The sequence below is a fragment of the Myotis lucifugus genome, unplaced genomic scaffold (genome assembly GCF_000147115.1).
Source record: "Myotis lucifugus unplaced genomic scaffold, Myoluc2.0 scaffold_845, whole genome shotgun sequence".
Classification (NCBI taxonomy): domain Eukaryota; kingdom Metazoa; phylum Chordata; class Mammalia; order Chiroptera; family Vespertilionidae; genus Myotis; species Myotis lucifugus.
Genome location: NW_005871893.1, coordinates 112,708 through 134,545, shown reverse-complemented (window position 1 = coordinate 134,545; position 21,838 = coordinate 112,708). Strand labels below are relative to the sequence as shown.

General features: G+C 49.4%; 1 protein-coding gene and 1 long non-coding RNA gene across 4 annotated transcripts in view; both read left to right on the top strand.

Annotated features, from left to right (window-relative positions):
• The first annotated feature begins 311 nt into the window (after nucleotides 1-311).
• LOC106695095 lies at nucleotides 312-8,178 on the top strand. Its single transcript, XR_002827163.1, has 3 exons — nucleotides 312-527; nucleotides 2,811-2,907; nucleotides 6,577-8,178. It is a non-coding gene; the product is annotated as an uncharacterized LOC106695095 (long non-coding RNA).
• Nucleotides 8,179-11,316: 3,138 nt separating this feature from the next.
• STIP1 (stress induced phosphoprotein 1) overlaps nucleotides 11,317-21,838 on the top strand; it is a 14,390-nt gene continuing 3,868 nt past the window's right edge. The window contains exons 1-12 of one of the 3 annotated variants that reach the window (XR_002827157.1): nucleotides 11,433-11,467; nucleotides 14,952-15,161; nucleotides 16,909-17,050; nucleotides 17,196-17,337; nucleotides 18,403-18,571; nucleotides 19,569-19,695; nucleotides 19,789-19,891; nucleotides 20,188-20,308; nucleotides 20,786-20,882; nucleotides 21,030-21,154; nucleotides 21,264-21,325; nucleotides 21,371-21,739. Coding sequence is in view for 2 of the 3 variants with exons in the window: in XM_023747356.1 (XP_023603124.1) it covers nucleotides 11,459-11,467; nucleotides 14,952-15,161; nucleotides 16,909-17,050; nucleotides 17,196-17,337; nucleotides 18,403-18,571; nucleotides 19,569-19,695; nucleotides 19,789-19,891; nucleotides 20,188-20,308; nucleotides 20,786-20,882; nucleotides 21,030-21,154; nucleotides 21,264-21,318 (1,300 nt within the window). In the remaining variant the exon portion in view is untranslated. Of the gene's footprint in view, nucleotides 11,468-14,951; nucleotides 15,162-16,908; nucleotides 17,051-17,195; nucleotides 17,338-18,402; nucleotides 18,572-19,568; nucleotides 19,696-19,788; nucleotides 19,892-20,187; nucleotides 20,309-20,785; nucleotides 20,883-21,029; nucleotides 21,155-21,263; nucleotides 21,326-21,370; nucleotides 21,740-21,838 lie in introns of all 3 variants that reach the window. The other 2 variants (XM_023747356.1, XM_006106556.3) reach the window with 2 other exon arrangements.

Genomic DNA, 21,838 nt, shown 5'->3' with positions numbered 1-21,838 from the left:
GCACTATACTTGGGTTTGGGATTGATGCCCCGTGGGTGCCCTGCAGGAGCCAGCCAACCTGTTTTCTGTTCGCAGATCAAGGGTCCTGTAGTCAGCTCATTCATCGCTAAGCATCGTGGAACTAGTAGTCCCGACGCAAAAGCAGGCAAAACCCTCGTGTGCACACGAACGGGCCCGCCAGGGCCCCGCCCCCTCCAGGAGCCCCGCCCCCTCCAGGCGCCCCGCCCCCTCCAGGCGCCCCGCCCTCAGTTAGGCTCTGAGTCTGGGCGGTCGCGCGGCCGCCCGCCCCTCCCTCGGGGTTGGCTCGGCGGAGACTCCCGCCCTCGGCCCTCCACGCGGCTCCGACCCAACTCTGCCCGAACTCCGAGAGCTGGGCATGGCCCCGCCATGCGGAACGTTTTGCTGCCAAGGGCCCCGGCTGGTCTCCCCGCGGGTTACCTGGGTCCCGCCCCGCACCCCATCCCGCACCCAGTCTTCGGGAGGCCGGGTCGGGCTGCCCTTGGGGAGGTGACAAGTGACGCGAACAGGTACCGGTTCCGGTTCGGCGACTTTCCCCGTGCAGACGTGCCGCCTCCTCTCCGCCCCGGGGCGGGCAGATGAGCGGCCCGGACGGAATCTAGAGCAGCCCCGGAGGCAGGGGCACAGAGTGGGATTTGAAGGTCGGAAACGTGAGGGCCAAGGGAAGTTTTCCGGGGAAGAATTGGGGTGATTTTTTAAATATATATTTTTTCGAGTATTTTACAAAGACTATAAAGATGGATTTTTAACATACTTTTATGTCTTTCTATACTAATACTATTTGGTAAATATAATCATGAATATTTTTACAACCAGTTCCAGCTTTGCCCCCCTGGGGTACACTGGCCTCTTGCAACTTCTGGGGGTATAACTTACAAACACAGCATTCAGGTCTGGCTAGTTGCAGACCTGCCCCGGTGCTTAGGCCTCCTGCTGAGTGTGGCAATGACACTGGACAGGGCTGGGTCAGGGACACATGCTGGCGGGAGGAGGGCAGTGATTGGCCTTGGGAGTGAGGGCAGAGAGGGGAGGTCAAAAGTCAGGGGCCTGCGTGGCTCAGTGGACAGAGAGTCAGCCTGCAGACGGAAGAGTCCCGGGTTTGATTCCCATCAGGGCGCATGCAGGAGGCAACCAATCGATGTGTTTCTCTCACATCGATATTTCTCTCTGTCTTTCCCTTGCTCTTCCACTCTCTCTAAAAATCAGTGGAAAAATATCCTCAGGTGAGGATTTAAATTAATTAATTTAAAAAAAAAAAGTCAGGGGCCAGGAAGGAAGGTCCAAGGGCCTGCAACATTCCAGGACCACCAGCAAGGCCTGAGTCCTCTCCCAGAAAGGCCAGTGAGATGAGTTCAGGATGTGGTACTCGGGCCTCCGTGCCCAAGGTCACCTCTCCGCTTGCCGCTTCTCTCAGAACTCAGCAGTGCAGGAAGGGCCTCGCCACCTGCACCCGGTACAGCAGCCGTGTAAGGCACTAGCGCGCTGACCACTCGCTCCCCCTCCACTCACCCGTCATGTGCTCCCACCGCCCGGGAGGCAGCTCTGCCCCCTGGCACAGACAGGCAGCCGAGACCGGCCCGGGTCCCCACAGCCTGCGAGGGTTGAGCCCGGGCTTCCGTCCAGGGTTTTTTGGTTCCCATCTGTGGTCTGGAAAGCGATTGCACAGATGTCACTGATTCGGTAAATGATGTGGGTGACCCTGTGTATTAGTTTTCTGTTGCTGCCGTAACTAATTATTGCACATTGAGTAGCTTAAACAACGCAACCTGATCTTAAAACTCTGTAGGATAGAAGTCTGACGGGGGTCTCCCTGGGCTGAAGGTGTCAGCAGGGCTGTGTTCCTTCCTGGGAAGTTGCCTTTCCCAGCTTCCAGAGACCACCCACATTGTTGGCCGGTCAGGCGGTGGTGCACCTCTGGCCATTCCCCCAGGGCGGCCTTTCCCTCTGCCTGGCTTTTGCTTACCTGGTTCATTTTCAAGGATGTGTGTGATTACCTGGGGCCCACCGGGATAACCCATGACAATCTTCCTACTGAAAGTCTGCCGAGTTCCACCTGCAACCTTCATTTCTCTTTGCAGTCATCCCGATATGCCACGGTTATGGGTTTGAACTCTGCTCAGGGCACATCGAGAATCAACCAATGAATAAGTGGAACAACATATCAATGTCTCTCTCCCTTCTCCTCTCTCTCTAAAATCAATTTTAAAAATTAAATAAAATAGCCCTAGCCAGTTTGGCTCAGTGGATAGAGTATTGGCCTAAGGACTGAAGGGTCCCAGGTTCAATTCCAGTGAAGGGCACATGCATCGGTTGCAGGCTCCATCCTCGGCCCTGGTCCCAGAGCACGTGCAGAGGCAACCAATTAATATATATCTCTCGCACATCAATGTTTCTCTCTCTGTGTCTCTCCCTCTCCCTTCCACTCTCTAAAAAATCAATGGAAAAAATATCCTCGGGTGAAGATTAACGACAACAGAAAATTAAATAAAATTAAAAAGCAAGCCATGCCGAAACCGGTTTGGCTCAGTGGATTGAGCGTCGGCCTGCGGACTGAAGGGTCCCAGGTTCGATTCCGGTCAAGGGCATGTACCTGGGTTGCGGGCACATCCCCAGTAGGAGATGTGCAGGAGGCAGCTGATCGATGTTTCTCTCTCATCGATGTTTCTGACTCTCTATCTCTCTCCCTTCCTCTCTGTAAAAAATCAATGGAATATATTTTTAAAAAAAAAAATAAATAAAAAAAATAAAAATAAAAAGCAAGCCATGGATCAGGACTTGGTTTGTGATTTCAGTTGAGAGGCCTGGCCACACACCTGCGTGGATGTGGACGGAAGCATGATTCCCACTGGACCTCGCCTCAGAGAGTTTCAGCTGGACCTTATGGAAAAGGTAAAATTTTGCCGGGTACCAAAGGTGTGTGTGGAGCAGCGGTTCTCAACCTGTGGGTCGCGACCCCTTTGGGAAACATATATAATTACATACTGTTTTTGTGATTAATCACTATGCTTTAATTATGTTCAATTTGTAACAATGAAATTGGGGGTCACCACAACATGAGGAACTGTATTAAAGGGTCGCAGCATTAGGAAGGTTGAGAACCACTGGTGTGGAGGGTGGGTGTTATTTCAGGCTGAGGGACCCACAGAAACACAGGCGTGGAAGTGTGTGGAACGCCAAATCTTCCAGTGGGAATGTAGCACCAGGCATTGGCAGTTGAGGAATTTTAATATTGGAGAGGGAGGGGCTTTTGTGCAGAGAAAAGCTACTTACTGTTGCTCCTGTTTAAATTACTACTGTTTATTAAACTTATAAATTAAGAAAAGAACTAGTTTTTCTTACACATGCAAATACAACTTGCAAATCTAGTCTTCTATTTATAAATCTACTAATGTTTGTTTAAAAATAAGAACAACTACTTCCATTTATTCTTTGATAAATTTTTAATTAACTCATAGGTTCAATAGATTAAATTCTAAAAATGAATGCCAATTACAAACTTAGGTAATTAAATTCCCTAATAGATTTAAACTACATTGTACAGAGTTGAAATAGCTATTCCTCTCAAACACCTCAAAATCTTAACAGAAGAGCCCTAGCCGGTTTGGCTCAGTGGATAGAGCATCGTCCTGCGGACTGAAGGGTCTTGGGTTCAATTCTGCTCAAGGGCACATGCCTGGGTTGTGAGCTTGATCCCCAGTAGAGGGTATGCAGGAGGCAGCCAATCAATGATTCTCTCTCATCATTGATGTTTCTATCTCTCTCTCCCTCTTCCTCCCTCTCTGAAATCAATAAAAATATATATTTTTTTAAATCTTAACAGAAGAGACACATCTAACAAACATTTTTTTCTTTTTTGTTCTTTTTTTCCTTTACAAATAGAGTGGGTGGAGGACTGAGGGTGCCCTCCCAAGCTAAGCCTATTTTTTTCTAATCAGTTAAACAATTCTTATCCCCTAATAGATTAAACTTATAAATATGGTAAATCAGTTCTCTTAATGCTGTTTATGAACTTGGGTCCTTTTATTATTTTTTTTATTTTTGTTAATTCTCATCCGAGAATATTTTTCCCATTGATTTTTAGAGAGAGTGGAAGAGGGCTGGGGGAGAGAGAGAAACATCATGTGAGAGAGACACATTGATTGGTTGCCTCCCACAGGTGCCCCACCAGAGCCCCTGGCTGAACCTGCAACCCAGGACATGCCCTTGACCGGGAATCGAACCCGAGACCCTTCCAGTGCACGGATCGACACTCTAACCACTGAGAACACTGGCCAGGGCTGAACGTGGGTCCTTTTATATTGTTTAAGTTACCCATTGCTGTGTATTAAACTGAAAAGTCACTGGCTTAAAGTACCAACCAGGATGCTGAGTCAGCAGTTGGGCTGGGCTAAGCTGGAAGGTTCATCTGCTGGTCTTGCCTGCATCACTCCCAGGATTGCCGTCATCTGACCACCCAGCTGGGACTGGGGGCCCAGGATGGCCTCACTCACTGACTGGCAGCTGATGCTGGTTGTCAGCAAGGCCCCTCAGGCCTGCTCTATGTGGTCTCTTACCCTCCAGTGGGCTAGACTGGGCATCTCCATGGCATCATGGTCTCCATGGCCCTGCTCCAAGAGGGTGACACCAGAGGCTGCAATGCCCTTGAGGCCTAACTCTAAGGCAGTGGTTCTCAACCTTCTGGCCCTTTAAATACAGTTCCTCATGTTGTGACCCAACCATAAAATTATTTTCGTTGCTACTTCATAACTGTCATGTTGCTACTGTTATGAATCGTCATGTAAATATCTGATATGCAGGATGGTCTTAGGCGACCCCTGTGAAAGGGTCGTTCGACCGCCAAAGGGATCACGACCCACAGGTTGAGAACCGCTGCTCTAAGGTCACACTATATTACCGCCATCACATCCTGTTGGTCAATGCAGGTTGCAAGGCCAGCCTATACTTGAGGGACTGGAGAGAGAGATAGACTCAACCTCTTAATGGGAGGAGCAGCCAGTCCCATTGCAAAGGGTGGGCATGGAGGGGCAGGAGGAATTACTACAGCCATCATTGCAGGCAGCCTACCACTCACACCCTCTAATTAAAGTCACAGACCGAACAGGGCAGATGGACTGCACATGGCGGTGAACAGATCGTAGGCCCTGCCCAGAGTCTAACGTGGGAGACACCTGGTCAACAAGTGAACAAGTGCAAGTCAGTTCAGGCGGCGCTGAGAGCTGCCCAGAGAATGAGTCCAAAGAGCAGGAAAAGGCTCAGCTAAGAGCTGCTAGATTCTTCCGCTCCATACGGCCTCAGCTCCGGTGGCTCAGTAGTGACTGGGTGGGGCTGGAGGGTCCAAGACAGCTTCCCTCACACACCTGGGCTGGGCTGGTGAACAGCTGGGCTGTCCACGTGGCAGCTTGGGCTTCCTTGAACCATGGCTACCTCAGGACATCAGACTTCTTACATGGCAACACAGGGCTCCAAGAGTGAGTGTCTCAAAAGATGGGAAGTGTACGCTGCCAGTGTTATAAGGCTTGGAAACGGGCACAGTAACACTACCCCTGTATTCTATTGGTCAGTCAGCATAGTCCCAGGGCCCACCAAATTCAAGGGGAGGGGACAAACTCCCCACCACACACACCTTTCAGTGGGTGGGGTGTCACCGAATTTGCACCATCTTTCATCTCCTGCAGTGCCCCCGACAGCCTTCTCCTGGTATTGGGTGTCATCTTATGCACTGTGGTTATATATATATATAATTTCAGAGAGGAAGGGAGAGGGAGAGAGAGATAGAAACATCCATGATGAGAGAGAATCATCAACTGGCTGCCTCCTGCACCACCCCACACTGGGGATGGAGCCCACAACCTGGTATGTGCCCTGACCGGGAATCAAACCATGACCTCCTGGTTCATAGGTCAACGCTCAACCACTGAACCGGGCTGCACTGCGGTCAGTTTAAACCTGCTTGTCATGTAGCAGGTTTCAGTCTCAAGCCTCAACCAAGCTCAGGTGTGCAAGAAATGCATTTAACATTTCCCAACCTGAGTTGTTTACAGTTGGAGCCAAATAATTTGGGGAGCCGTCCGGCGCATTCCAGGCTGTTCAGCAGCATCCCTGGCCTCGGTAGCCCATCCACCCTCCAAGTTATGACAAAAAAAAAGTCTCTGGGCATTGCAAAGTGTCCCCTGTGGGCAAAATCACCCCTGGTTGAGAACCACTGCCTTGGGACCCACTCATTCTGACCCCAAGCCCCCATCCTACCCAGCAGTCAGGATATTTTATCTCAGTTATGACTGGGGCCCCTTCTCTGTCCAGGGGGTCCCAAACTAGGGGAAGAGTGTGTGATGCCGTTAACCTTGGCAGGAGCACTGGTCCACTGTATATCATGGTTGTCGTCAGTGTCCTCACTGCACTCAACTCGGTGGTCACCTGCATACAGCAGCTCTCCTCTCATCCTCCATCCCAACTCGCCTCTCTCAGGGTAGGCCTGAGAGCCAGGCTGGGGATTCCCTTGGACTCTGACCCCGCCCCCCCAACTCAGGGAGCTAACACTCCTCTCCCTCCCGTTCCCAGTCACAGCTAGGAGATGGCTGGGGAGCTGTGAAGGGGTCTGTATCCAGCTGGCAGTATTTGCTGATGAGCTGAACGTGGCTGTGACAGACGAGTCAAGGATGCCTCCAAAGTTTCCAGTCTGAACACGTCCAAGAATGGTGAGGCCACTGATGAGAGGGGAGTCAAGGGAGGAGCAACTTGGGGGAGAATATCAGGAGCTCCAATTTGGACACATTGGGAAGTCCATTGGCCTTCCCAGGGAGGCAGCGAGGAGGCATCTGGGGGGACAGCCTGGAACTTGGGTGCAAGATCTGAGCGGAAGATGGAAGTGTGGGAGTCATCGAGACGGTATTTATAGCCACGAGGCTGCCTGAGGTCACTCCGGGAGGCAGGGTGGATGGCGAGGTCCCAGGCTGGGCTCTGGGGCTCTCTGAATAATTTATTGGATAATAATTACCACCGTTTTATTCCTTGAAGCATCTGGCACGGTGCCTGGCTCTCCATAGAAGTTCGCCGAATTGAGCAGAACTCTATGGCACTTCATTTCCCACATGTTTTCCCTGCTAGTCAGGGCTCCCATGCTATCTTAGCGGGAGAGCTGGAAGTTAGAATCATTCAGTTAAATGGGAAATGAGATATTCTTTAGGAATTTCTCAGAATCGGAAGGGAACTTTGCCCTCAAATTCCCACTCCAACAGTGAAAGTTCTTGTAAAGACAAAAATTCCATGTGCTGCAGACCCCAGAAGTCAGAGCCGCAAGCCCCCTCTCATCTCCACGCCTTAACCCACGCTCGGCTCCCTGAGGTCCAGATGTTTTATTTTTCCTGATCTTGGGAGAACTTTACAACGGGAAGTTTGCTCTGCAGAGAACTTGGCCGCACGCATGGAGCCCTGCGGTCTGTCCTTCGCTCAGGGCGCCCAGGATGCCTGCGTGGACAAATACTGCCCTCGCCGCCTTGCTCCCGGCCCTGAGAGCGGCGGCACTGGAATAGCAGCATGAATCACTTGAACCGTGACGCCCAGGACGCCTTCTGTGGAGCTGCTGCTGGTGTCCAGGGAGCCGGGGAAGGGGACCCTGCCCCCTGCCCACCCAGGGGCTCCGAGTTCGCCAGCAACCTGGAGAAGCCCAGTCGGTGGGAGTGATGGGAGTGAACATTTCTCACTGTTCAGACGTGGCTTTACCATGACACCGATTCAGCTTAAGCTTTAGGGTCTCCCTTCTGCAGCGCCATACCTCGTGTTTTAATTTGCATTTTTCTTTTCTGAAAGAAGGCTCTCACATTTTTATAAGTGTCAGGTCTGACAGGACTTGAGTTTGGGTTATTTCGTTTAATCCTCGTAGCAACGTTGGGAAGTCACTGGCACCTCATCATCTCTTTACGGACAAGGTCATAGAGCATAGGAAAGCCATCTTTGGGTCCCTTGAAAATTCCACACTTGTTCAGCCCTGCATCCTCCGTTACCTTTCCTGGCACCTCGTCCCTGGCTGGCTTCTCCACCCCCCCCCAGGTCTCAGGGGCCTTCACTATGCACCCACCTTTAAGGGCCCCTTCCTTTCCTGCCTCCCTGGTTATTCTCTGTCCCTTACCATTTGCTTTCCTTATAAGTCTAGAATTATCTTCATCTGTGCATTTATTTTTAAATATATATATATATATATATATATATATATATATGTATATTTATTGATTTCAGAGAGGAAGGAGAGAGGGAGATAGAAACATCAATGATGAGAGAGCATCATTGATTGGCTGCCTCCTACATGCCCCCTACTGGGGATCGAGCCTGACACCAGGGCATGTGCCCCAATCAGAAACTGAACCGTGACCTCCTGGCTCATATGTGGATGCTCAACCACCGAGCCACACCGGCCGGGCTGTGCATTTATTTTTCTGTAACGAGTGCAGATAGTGCTTACCCTGTCATCAGGCACTGTCCCTCTTGCATTACAAATATCAGATCATTTCATCCTCACAACTAATCTGACATTGAAACTTTCTCATCCCCGTTTTAAAATGGAAGAAACTGAAACACAGAGAGGTCAAGTAGGTTGCTTAAAGTCACACAGCTGATGAGTTTAAGTATCATCTGACTCTCCCATTCGAAGACAAGAGCCATGTAAGCAGAAGTTGCGCCTGTGGGCTGCCTTTTTTACTGCTGAGCCCCTGCACGCAGAGCGCCACACGTAGTAGGACTATATAAAAACACGTGTCCAGGTCACACAGAGGAACAGGACAGAAGCCTGGAGACAGGCTGTGGGGGAGATGATGGAAGGCTTGGAAAGGCCACCAGAGACAGAGGAAGGGCTGGTCTAAGGAACAGCAGTGGGATTAGCAGGAGTGTGGTCTGAAGAAGGTGCCAAGAAGAAAGGAAAGGTCTTGTTGGCAAATTTAGCAGAAGAATGAGAGAGGCCAAAAGCCTTAGACTCTAGCAGGCCAAAGGCTTAGAGCCATCCTTGTCTCCTCCTTCCTTCATGTTCCGCCTCCAATGCATCACTAGGCCCTGGTGGCTCGGCAAAGTGCATCTGAATACAATTCTCAGCCCTGCTTTGCTCCCACCCTGGCCCGGCCGCCACCACAGCTCTCCCAGCCTCCCCCTTGCCCTCTTCATCTGCACAGCAGCTACAGGGAGCTGATGAAAGGAAATGGATCGTGTTCCTCTTCTGCTCAGAATCTGCCAGCATGTCCCACCGTGAACACAACGGCCTCCCACCTGCAGGACCTGACTCCGCCTGCCTCTTCCCTGCTGCCTCCATTCTGGCCACCCCAAGGCAGCTGCTACCCCAGGACCTCTGCCCGGCTGTTCCCTCTGACTGCAAAGTTCTTCCCCAGACTTCTCATCATCTCACTTCCCTGTGTCTTTTCTCAAATGTTAGCTTCTCACCGAGGTTTGCCCTGGCCCCTCACCCAGCGCTCCTGGCCTCCTGTCCCCGACATGTTTCTCTACTGCGCCTGTGCAGGTACCCTACATACACTTTTAGGTTTGTCTCCTTCACTAACAAACACCACGAAAACGGATTTCTGTCCGTTTTGTTCACTGCCTTTCCCCCAGTGCCCACAATTACACCTGACACATAACAGGGCATTCGATGTTTGATGGATTGATGAATGCCACTGTGCCGGACACTGCAATGCAGCTGGGACCCAGGATAAAGGAAAACAAACCCAAGGCCCTTCTGGACCTCACAGACTGTGGTGCTACCTCCCAGGCACCGGTCTGTGACGGGGACACGTGGGTGGCCCAGGGTGCTGAGAAAGCCGGGAACAGGTGGACAGAAATCAGTGTGTTTGTTTGGGGCCAGTTGCCATGGAACCTTGACGGCCCATCTCAGCCAGAGAAACTCGAGGTAAACCCGGCAGAGCTGGTGGCCGGGGAACCGGCAGAGGGAGCAGCTCGGAGGCGGGCCCAGCGCCCAGGAGCCCACCTAGTTCGGGGAAGGAGGGGTCCGTGTGGTTGGAGGTCTGTGCTGAACAGGAAAAAGGGTGGGAAACGCAGGCCTGCCCAGTTAGACGGCCCTGAGCCCGATCTGAAGCCCAGAGTTCAGCGAGGGAGGGAGGTGGCAGCCACGTGAATCTGCGGTGACTTTGGCCGCAATGTCAAGCCGGCCGGGCGGTCAGGCTGTTGGCACAGAGGACACGTGCCACCCTGGGAAGGAATGGCATTCGCCAAAGGGAACGGCGATCCAGCCGGACCCCGGGCCCCTCTCCAGGCCGCAGAGGCTCTTCTGTTCCATGGACTCCGCACAGGCCCAGGTGCAAAAGCAACAGTGAGAGTCCGCAGGCCCATCCTTCCCGCTCCGAGCCCTTCCTGTCGCCTCCCTCGGTGCCCGCTCTGCCTCTGGCACGTGGGCTGCGGCTTAGGGCGCTCCCGGGCCGCCCCCGCCAGGAGGTGGTCAAGCTCCACGCTGCGGTCTGTTTCCTTCGCCCCTTTACGTACAAACCATGGAGGGGGGGTGGCTCCTTCCAGTCAGTGCGACACGCTGCACAGGAAGCCCTGGCCCTAGATGACCGACCCTTTACCCCCGAGGTTCGGAGGGTCTCCACGGAGGGGACTCGGCCGCCACCGGCCCCACCGGCGTGAGAGCCCGGGTCTGTCCTCCCCCGGCCCAGCCTTTCCCGCCGCGCTGTCTTTTTGAACATTCAGACCCGAACAGCTGGGCTCCGGGTAGGGGCCGCCCCTGACGGTCACCCTCACCACTGGGACCCCCGAGAGCCCGAAGCACGGGCGAGAGACTGGGGCTCTCTGCGCGGGGGAGGCGCGAGTCAACGGCCGGACCGCAGCAGCCGGAGGCGGGAAGCGGCCCGGAACCCCGGCGTCCCCCACGGCCCTCCGGCTGCCGGAGCCACCGCGGCAAAGGAGGGCTGTCGCTACAGGCTCCTTAGAAGGGCAGCGGTGAGAACCTATCAGCGCAAAGTGCTGGCAACTCTCCGCCCAATTGAATTTTTTTTTTCCTTCTGAAGGCGTTTCTGTCATGAAGTCTGTCAGCCCAATGGGAAATGTGGAAATTTCCAGAAAGAACAGGACCAATGGGTGCGGCCAGCGCGGCCACGATTAGCGGAGCAAGTAACCAATCGCTGTCGCAGATTTCTGACCCGCCTTCCAATCGGGCAGTCTATGGTGGGCGGGGCCTATTTGGGAGCGCCCAATCCCGAGGCGTCTTGGAGGCAGGGCCAAGGGGATTACTCCCTGCTGTCCAATGAAAGAGAAGCGGAGGTGATGGGCTAGGCTTTAAGCCAATAGTAAAGAAGCATAGAAAGCCCTTAGAGGAGCGTGACCAGTGAGCAGACGAGGAAGGGGCGGGATCCGGGGGTCCCGGCAGCTTCTAGTAGGTTCCAGAAGGCGGCGCGTGCGGTTGGGAACGCGGAGCCGACGGAGTCGATTCTACCGGGTTCCGGACTGGGCTATGGAGCAGGTGAAGAAGGAGGGGCAGGCTGAGGCCCAAGGACCGCTCCGGGACCGGCCCAGGCCAGGCCGCGCGGGTGGACAGGCCGGGCGGGCATCCGATCGGGGCGGAGGGCTGGGCCAGCGGAGCAGCGAGAAAGGCGAGGGCGTGAGGGCCGCGGCCGGCGGGCGGTGAGCGGTGGAGCGAGGCCGGGCCGCGGGGAGCGCCGGGTCCACTCGGTGTCGTTCGCCTCCCGACTCGGCGAGCAGAGCCTAGGGTAGACGACAGGTCGGCGTGAGTCCGGCCCACCATGGCGAGAGGGGCCTGCGGCCGGGTCCCGGAGGCCTCCCGGGAAGTGGCCCTGGGCTAAGCGGGGGGTGGGAGGGTAGAGCCCGGGCGCCGGGAGGGATGGAGGTGGGCTCGGGGGCTCGGAGGAGGCGCGAGGGGTCGGGTCCACATCGGGGAACTCGGCTTCTGGGGGATGGACGAGAGAATGCCGACCACGGGGCCCCCCAGGACTTGGCCACAGTTAACTTGGAGGCATGCAGGCAGCGGGGACGGACACGCTGGAAGGAGCTGAGGGGCTCAGTGGCCATTTGGGGGAAATAGGCCGCTTTTCTGTGTCTGGAACCCGGGGTGGAAGAGTGCGGAGTGAAGGTATGACGAGCAGCAGGCCGACTTCTCCGCCCGATGCAGGGAAGGGGAGGGAGCCGCAAAAGTCCTTGGAGCGAATGCGTCCCCGCCAGGGTTTCACACACACATGTGCGGCCCTCCCCCTCCTCGCCTTTTTTTTTTTTTCCTTGTGTGTGTGATTCTAGAGTAACCGAGGACAGACAACTCTGAAAGGTCGGTTTCTAATTACACGGGGAGGAGGGCGTCGCTGTGAAAATTTAGGTTCTGTGGATGAGCAGCACCAAGTCAGTCCTTGGCCTCTCTGCTCAGCATTTGGGGGGCGGGGGGCGGGCTGGAGCTGGGTGCGTCCAGTGTCTTCGTTGTATCCCCAGTGGCTTGAAGGTTGTGAAAAGCCCACAGAGGTTACGTTCCGTCGGAAGCTGTCGTTGAGCTGCAGTGATGGATCTGGAGGGGGACATGGCTCTGATTTTTGGTGCGATCGACAGAGCTGAACCTTTTGCTGCAGGATAGCCATTGTTCCTTTGGTCACATCTCGAGTCTCTTTGCTAAATTAAAGCGGAATGGAGACGTTTAACTTTGTTCTCCCTGGTGGTGATTAGATTCTGTCTGGGAATAAGTAGGCTGTGGTATAGACCAGCGGTTTCCGGAATGAGAAACACATCATTCTGTTAAATTTTAAAAAGTTTTCGTTACCCTGCGTTTACCAAAGTAAAATGAATTGGGGGGGGGGGGGGGGAATAAAATCACACTGCCATTCACAGAAGTCTGTGTACAGGTAGATTGTAAATGAATGTCTGGCTAAATGTGGGATTACAAATTTACCCTGGCAATTGTGCAAATGACCTGGCCTTTTTTTTGTTTGTTTGTTTAGTTTTTTTTTTTTAATATGTTTTTATTGATTTCAGAGAGGAAAGAAGAGGGAGAGAGAGAGATAGAAACATCCATGATGAGAGAGAATCATGGATTGGCTGCCTCCTGCAAGTCCCCCACTGGGGATCAAACCCACAACCCGGGCATGTGCCCTTGGCCAGAATGGAACCTGGTACCTTTCAGTTCTCAGGGCGACGCTCTATCCACTGAGCCAAACCGGCTAGGGCAGTATGTTCTTTTTTATTGGTATGTGCCCTGACCAGGGATCAAACCCACAACCTTGGCATATTGGGATGATGCTCTAACCAACTGAGCTACCCAGCCAGAGCTTGACCTGGCATTTTAGTTCCAGGTGTTGTTAGAATCTGTTGTCTGGCTTAGTTCAACGGCTTGACTCAGTGGGTGAGCGAGGACCTAAGAACCAGGTCAGGGTTCTTCCATTCCCGGTCAGGGCACATACCCGGTTGCAGGCTCTATACCCAGTGTGGGTGTGCAGGAGGCAGCCAATCAATTCTCTCTCATCATTGATGTTTCTCTCTCTCTCCCTTCTCTCTGAAATCAATAAAAATGTTTGTTTGTTTTTAAATAAAATTTATTATCTTAAACCCATTCCTGAAAATAAATGTGACTTCTCCACCTTTTGTTTTCATTTTCAACTTTGAGATTCACATATCAATTTTAGGGAAATTTGAGTGTCCAAAATTGTATTAAGTAAATATAGTACCTTTCAATAAATTCTAGTGATACTCTTTACATTTAACCCAGTACATACATACAACCATTTAATACATTTAACAAAACTACTTAATGTTATGTGGGCTACATGCTGGTATTTTCTGTTCCACTTGATCTTTTCAAGTGCTGATCATGACCTATAAACTTTATTTGCTGACTGACAGTACAGTACTCCATTTGGAAAATGATGGTGTGTAGAATAGGCAATAACTCCATCAAGCTGCTCCTAGCTACTTCTTGTTACTAGTTGAGTTGAGGTTTAACTTTTGGCCTCCATCCTGGGTTCTAAGATTTTTATCCCTTGTTTGCTTAAATTTGGTGGCCTCCTGCCTTTTTTCACTTTGAGGTTCTCTCTACGTTCCTTCTGATGGAGGTTCCCAACTGGTGTGCCTCAGTTCCAAAATCATTTCCCTTAACAGAATTCTTCGTTGCATCAGTATACTGGGTCATGGGTGGATGGTAGGTAAAAAAAAAAGAATGATGCAGTAACGAAGGACATAGCTTTAGCTCAGTGGATGTGTTTGCCTTTAAGGGGCGGCCCTCCCTTTCTTGTAGAAGAAGCCCCTTTCCTTCGGCCCCTGCTCTGAAAGCCAAGGCCCACTCACTTTTTTAAACCTTTAATGTACTCCTTTCCTTCCATTCTGAATGTGCGAGAGGATGGGGATTCAACCACCAGTCATGTTTTTATCCTCTTAATATATTAATATTTAAGCATGCCAAAACCTGATTGGGGGGTGGGGCTGCCTTTACCTATTAAAGAACAAAGCATCGATCTACCATGTTGTGATAGGTTACCACACTGTAAATGGAAATGTGTAGATTTTTCTCTGATCATGGGGAGCATCTCAGTGCTCCTGGAGAAGCCTCCTAAAGCCTTTAGCGCCTACTCGCTCCACTTCCTTCCTAATGGCCTCTTCCTGTGCGGAGTGACCCGGTCTGTGCTTAGTTTATCGTTGGGACTCTTTGGAAATCTATGCAACTGAATTTATTTTTACGTGACAGGAACTCATGAGTATGCTCTAGAGTGGCTTCATCAGCTTCAAGTAGAGACTTAGAAGAGTGGCCAGAGTTCTTAATCCACATGGGAGCTCGTGGAGAGCAATGTGTCGGGCTTCTGCCTGGTTATTTTTTCCTTGCTGGGAAGTATAAATGAATTGATCTATGATTTCTCTCTTCTGATCTGTAAAGTAACCCTTTGTTTGTAACTGCAGCAAAGAATGAGCATCACCTAAGAGTTGGGACTAAATAAACGTATTGTGGCTCCTTTTCTCCTCAGGTAAATGAGCTAAAAGAGAAGGGCAATAAGGCCCTGAGTGCCGGCAACATCAACGATGCATTACAGTGCTATTCCGAAGCAATCAAGTTAGATCCCCACAACCATGTGCTCTACAGCAACCGCTCAGCAGCCTACGCCAAGAAAGGCGACTACCAGAAGGCCTACGAAGATGGTTGCAAAACTGTTGACTTAAAGCCTGACTGGGGCAAGGTAAGCTGTGGTTGAGTGGGGGTTCTTTGGGCTTCCCAGAAATGCCCTTTGGTGTGCAGTTCTTAAGTATCATGCCCTCCTGACCTGGCTCAGTGCCTAGCCCAATAGACTAGTATAGTATTTTATTACCCATTTAAAGTATATTCCTCAGAGTAATAGCATATTTCATCACATCTGAGGTACTATCAATTGTTAAGACATGTCTTATTTTTTTTGAACTACTGAGAAAGAAAATGCTGCCTAAGAAACTGGCAACACTTGATTATAAGATGAATTGGGCCCTAATGGGTTTGGTTCAGTGGATAGAGCATCGGCCTCGGACTGAAGAAGGGTTTCAGGTTCGATTCCCGTCAAGGGCATGTACTTTGATTGCAGGCTCGATCCCCAACAGGGGGCGTGCAGGAGGCAGCCGATCGATGTTTCTCTCTCATTGATGTTTCTAACTCTCCATCCCTCTCCCTTTCTCTCTGTAAAAATTAATAAGATATATATTTTTTTTGAAAAGATGAATTGGGGTGGGTAGGGTGTGCCTCTTTGATAGTTGGCTGGATTCTTGAAGTGTCCATCATGGCATTATATCCTGCTCTTCCTGGTTTTTGTTTTTGTTTGTTTGTTGCCTTCACATGAATGCCCATTTTGTTCCATGAAATGTAAAATAGATTCATAGATTCTTTTGAGTTCACCTTCTGGATTACTTCTTAAGTATCCTTTACAGTCGTGCATCTCTTTTTTGTTTGTTTGCTTTTTTGTGGTGCTTTTTTATATATATAGATTTCAGAGAGGAAGAAGGAGAGAGAGATAGAAACATCAATGATGAGAGAGAATCATTGATCGGTGCCTCCTACAAGCCCAACACTGGGGATCTAGCTCACAACCTGGGCATGTGTCCCGACAGAATTGAACTGTGACCTCCTGGTTCATAGGTCGATGCTCAACCACTGAACCATGTCGACTGGGTTGGTCATGCATCTTTTTTTTTTTTTTTTTTTAATCCTCACCGAGGATATCTTTCCATTGATTTTTACAGAGAGTGGAAGAGAGAGGGGAAGAGAGAAATATCGATGTGAGAGAAACACATCGATTGGTTGCATCCTGCACGGACCCTGACCAGGGCCCAGGCTGGGGAGAAGCCTGCAACCGAGGTATATGCCCTTGTTCCACAAGCAGATGCTCTATCCATTGAGCCAAACAGACTAAAGCTGGTCATGCATCTCTTAACAGGGATACATTCCGAGAACTAAGTCATTAAATGATTTCATTGTTGTGCAAGCATCATAGCGCACCTACACAAACCTAGGCGGTCGAACCTGCACAGCTAGGCTGTATGGTCTAGCACTCCTGGGCTGCAAACCTACCTTACTGAATACTATAGGCAACGGTAACAGAATGGAAAAGATAAAAAATGGTGCACCTGTACAGGGCATTTCCCACAAATGGAGCCTGCAGGACTGGAAGTTGCTCTGGGTGAGTCAGTGCAGGAGGGTGAATGGATGTGAAGGCCTAGGACCTACTATACACTACTGTAGACTTTATAAACTCTGTACACTTAGGCTACACTCAGTTTACTTAAGAAATAGCAAAGCATTGCCCTACCACTTTAGAATGACTACAATGTCACTAGGTGATAGGAATTTTTTAGCCTTATTATAATCTTAGGAGACCACTGTCATAGATGCAGTTCGTCATTAACCATAATGTTTTTGTGTGGCCCATTACTGAATTTTGTGTCTGTCTTTGCTGATTTAAGGGCTATTCTCGAAAAGCAGCAGCTCTTGAGTTCTTGAACCGATTTGAAGAAGCCAAGCAAACCTATGAGGAGGGTTTAAAGCATGAAGCAAATAATCCTCAGCTCAAAGAGGGATTACAGAATATGGAGGCCCGGTTGGCAGGTGAGCACCATGTACATTGTCGTTTTCCCTTTTTCAATCATTATCTTTAAGGTGGGATTAATTTTGAGGCTTTTCCCCCCTGAAGTGTCAGTAAGCTATAGGGGCATAGTAACTTGAGTGAACCGATGCACTTTGTTTGGAACAGAGAGGAAATTCATGAACCCTTTCAACATGCCCAATCTGTACCAGAAGTTGGAGAGCGATCCCAGGACAAGGGCGCTGCTCAATGATCCTACCTACCGGGCACTGATAGAGCAACTGCGAAACAAGCCATCCGATCTGGGCACGTAAGTTCAGGCAGCGGTTTATCTCTGGAAGTGGATGTGAACATGATGTTCTTCCTAGGATCCTATGGGAGAGGTTCCCTCCATCCAACTGCAGGATTTCTGCCTTTGCTTTTTCTCCCAAAGAGCAGTAGGAGTTGTTGGTTTTTCATTTGTTTGTATTTCTAGAAAGGGTTGCAGAGCATAAAGCAGCGTGATCTGGAATGTTCATTCTAACCCTCACAGGCCTCTTCACTGCTCTCCTACAATTCTGACCTGACACCATCCATATCCTTTCCATAGACATAAGCCCTGCTGTTTGGTATATCAAAGTGGAAACTCAAGGCTAAAAAGAATGTCAGGCTCTGGCCGGTGTGGTTCAGTTGGTTGGGTGTTGTTCCATGCACCGAAAGGTTGCTAATTCGATTCCCGGTCAGGGGATATGCAGGAGGCAGTCAATAGATGTCTCGCTCTCGCATGGATGTTTCTTTCTCTCTTCCTCCCTTCCTCTCTCTAAAAATCAAAATAATATTTATTTTTATTTTTAAAGAAAAATACCTACCTATGAGCATCAACCTGTGAACCAGGAGGTCACTGTTCGATTCCTGGTCAGGGTACATGCCTGGGTAACAGGCTCGATCCCCAATGTGGGGCATGCAGGAGGCAGCCAATCAATGGTTCTCTTTCATCATTGATGTTTCCATCTTTCTCTTCCTCTCTGAAATCAATAAAGATATATTTTAAAAAGAAAGAAAAAGAATGTAAGGTGTAAAGAGGTATCTCTAAATCTTATACTAGTATCTGTCTCTCTGAACTCCTCTGACTTCTGAAATCAGATGAAGTATACATATAACTCTGTTCTATATCTGCTGACTCAAGAAATAAATCTACCTCCGTTACCTCATTTTAGATGGATTTTTGAAGGGTTGAATATTTCCCAGTTGTAACTCATAAGTACAGAATCTAGCACTCTTTTGATGGGTGAGAAGCTTTTGTATACAGTAGTCTGAGCTTTCGCAGTAAGTGGTAATTTAAAGATCACTTGTGGGGAAGAATGGTTGTTACTTTTCCTTTTTTGTTTTGTACTAGGAAACTGCAAGATCCCCGGATTATGACTACTCTCAGTGTCCTCCTTGGATTTGATCTGGGCAGTATGGATGATGAGGAAGAAGTTGCTACACCTCCGCCACCACCTCCTCCCAAAAAGGAGACCAAACCAGAACCAATGGAAGAGGATCTTCCAGAGAACAAGAAGCAGGTCTCATTTTTTCTCTCGTTACTATCATACAATTGTAAACAACCCAGTCAACATAGATATGTCAGGTGGGAACATCTATAGACCTTGGGTGGCTGTATATTTTTGAGTGTTTAGTGTGTGCTAAGCTTATTATTTATTAAAGTGGTACAAGTGATTTCATAGGAATCGTGTATCTCAAAGACTTATGGCCGTGGGAGCTAGCTACCCTTTCATAGTCCACAGCCACTGTGGTTCTGCCGGTTTGAATATTGACCAGGGCAGACCAGTAAAGTTGTGAGACCAGTAAAGTTGTCCTTGCCACGATCCAGAAGAATGTTGTCTATATCAATCCTTAGGCTTCTGCTTCTTTGTTCTGGTTGGACGGAGTGTGTAATTAAAGGTTGTCCACTTAGCTGCATGTCTTCCAGAGTAGGAGGCAAGTGCCTAAATGATTTTATTTCCCTTCTTGTAAATGAGAACAGCAGGTTGTTGCCAGATTTAGCATCTTCCACTGGGTAAGCATTGGTTGTTTGGGGTGTCTCAAAGCTGGAAAAAAGGCCCTACAGTGGGGGTGGTAAGTGAGCTGTACTGAAGACTCGTGCCACCAGTACAGCCCTTTCTAATCCTCTCACCACCCCATCTGCTGCTGTTTGTTGACAACTGAGACCTGAGACAGCCACACAGCAGAAACTGGACTTGGTGCAGCCTCTCACAGTCAAACCTGATACAGACTATGCTGTCCTCTTTGAAGGCGATTCAAGTTGAAGGGCTTTCCTCTTCCCTGAAGAGGCCCTCTGTTTTCTGACAAAGATCCAGGAGCGTAGGTGGAAAAGGGACTTTCAGAGGAAGCAGAGATGAAACTCAGCTTCTCATTTGAACAGCTAGTACTTCACTGTTTAAAACCGATAGCTGGTTGTAGCAGGTGCCATTCAGTGCCTGTGGCAGGTCACAGGCTCTTGCTCTTTTTGCCGTCTTGGTCAGGTTTGCTTGGCACTTACTTCTTTCGTACCTCATCTAGGCACTGAAAGAAAAGGAGCTGGGAAATGACGCCTACAAGAAGAAAGACTTTGACACAGCCTTGAAGCACTACGACAGAGCCAAGGACCTGGACCCCACCAACATGACTTACCTGACCAATCAAGCAGGTGAGGCCCAGGAAGAGGGGCAAGTGCGTTGTTAGGCGGACCTCAGGGAGAGGCAAGGGCTGACTCTTCCTTCTTAACCATCCTGCCTGGCAGCCGTGTACTTCGAAAAGGGCGACTACAGCAAATGCCGGGAGCTCTGTGAGAAGGCCATTGAAGTGGGGCGAGAAAACCGGGAAGACTACCGACAGATCGCCAGGTACGCTCGACCTTCTGGAGTACTTGAGTGGTTCAGAGGTTTGAATGTCCAAGATTTAATTTAAATGCGTGGGGAGAAGGGTTGCTGGCCACAGAATGTGTGGTCTGTCGTCCAGTATCTGTCAATAGCAGGCTGGAAAGGAGGCCGCAGGAGTCAAGACAAAAGGTGTCGGAGGGGCACAGTGCCTGAGCAGTGGTGTGGGCCTTGTTTCTAGTTGTAGATGTGTTTTTTCTGCAGGGGCTGGCTTTGTGTCTGCTCTCCCCTTAGCAAGTTCTTTTTCCTCTTGTCTTTGCCAGAGCTTACGCACGAATTGGCAATTCCTACTTCAAAGAAGAAAAATACAAGGATGCCATCCATTTCTACAACAAGTCTCTGGCAGAGCACCGAACACCAGATGTGCTCAAGAAATGCCAACAGGTGGGTGGGGAAGAAGGGCTGTTTTGTTATCTCTTAATCTATTGTTACTTTATTTATTGTCATTTAATAATGAACCTTAATTTTTTTAAGTAGTGTCTCTAGTCGTATTATATGACGCTGCCCTATCACTTAATGATGTATAACTTAAGATTTTTCTTACATACCCCGAGTGTTGTGTATTATGCCAGTTGTCATAAATTATGTAGGAGGGAGACTGTATTCACAAAAATACTAGTCGAAAATTACTTGTGCTATTAACACATGCACCATTTTCCTATGGGGCATATGTTTGTACCAAGTGTATGTCAATACCATTCTGTTTCACAGTGAACCTTGAAAATAAGGATATAAAATTCTTAAAAATCAAATCTTGCCAGCAGTACTCTTTGAAAATTAAAATTCTGATCTGGCTTTTTAAGCCCAATATTTATGTTTCTAAGAATTTAAATGACTATTCCAAGAATTATGTTTTCTTAGGCAGAGAAAATCTTAAAGGAGCAAGAGCGGCTGGCCTACATAAACCCTGACCTGGCTTTGGAGGAGAAGAACAAAGGCAATGAGTGTTTCCAGAAAGGTATCTACAGCCTGGATGGTGGCACTTTTGGATGAGAGTGGTGTAAACATGCTTTCTGGGCCTCGGCTGACTGCGGGGTAAATATGCCCTGGTGGGGGCAGGTGGCTTTATACATTTTTTTTTTAAGTTTCTCTTTTCCTTATTCAGGGGACTATCCCCAAGCCATGAAGCATTACACAGAAGCTATCAAACGGAACCCACGAGATGCCAAATTGTACAGCAATCGAGCTGCCTGCTACACCAAACTGTTGGAGTTTCAGCTGGCACTCAAGGTAAGAGGGTCTGTGGAGTGGCCATTTTTGTGACCTGTACGTAGGAATGTGTGTGTTCTCTCTTCACACTTTCATCAACATCAGCTTGCTGTTCTTGTTTTGATTATAGATTCAAGATGGTGGTGGTGTATGTGTGAGGTTTGTGAATACAGGGGTGGGCAAAAGTAAGTTTACAGTTGTGAGTATGCGAAACACAGTTTATTCTTGTATTATTTATTAATTACTGTATTATTTTCGAACAACTGTCAACCTGCTTTTGCCCATCCCCATACAGGACCTATCTTTTTCCAGTCCTGCCCATGATGTTGTTAGTGATTGGGAGTATTTGGGAAAGTGGATCATTTCCCACCTAACCTGGCCTCTGATCTTTTTTTATCTCCCCATAACCCTTCCCCACATTTGTTTTTGTTTCGTTTTGCCTTTTTTTTTAACATTTTGAGTGTACAATTTAGTGACATGAAGTACAACCATCACCGACCTTCTTCATCCTCCCAAACTGAAATTCTGCATCCTCCCCATTGCCCTTCCCCCAGCTTCTGGCAACCACTGTTCTACTTTCTGTCTCTATGAATATGATCATTCAAGGTACTTCGTGTAACTGGAACCAAACAATATTTGTTATTTTGTGTCTGGTTTATTTCACTTAGCATAATGTCGCCAAGGTTCATGTTATAGAATGTATCA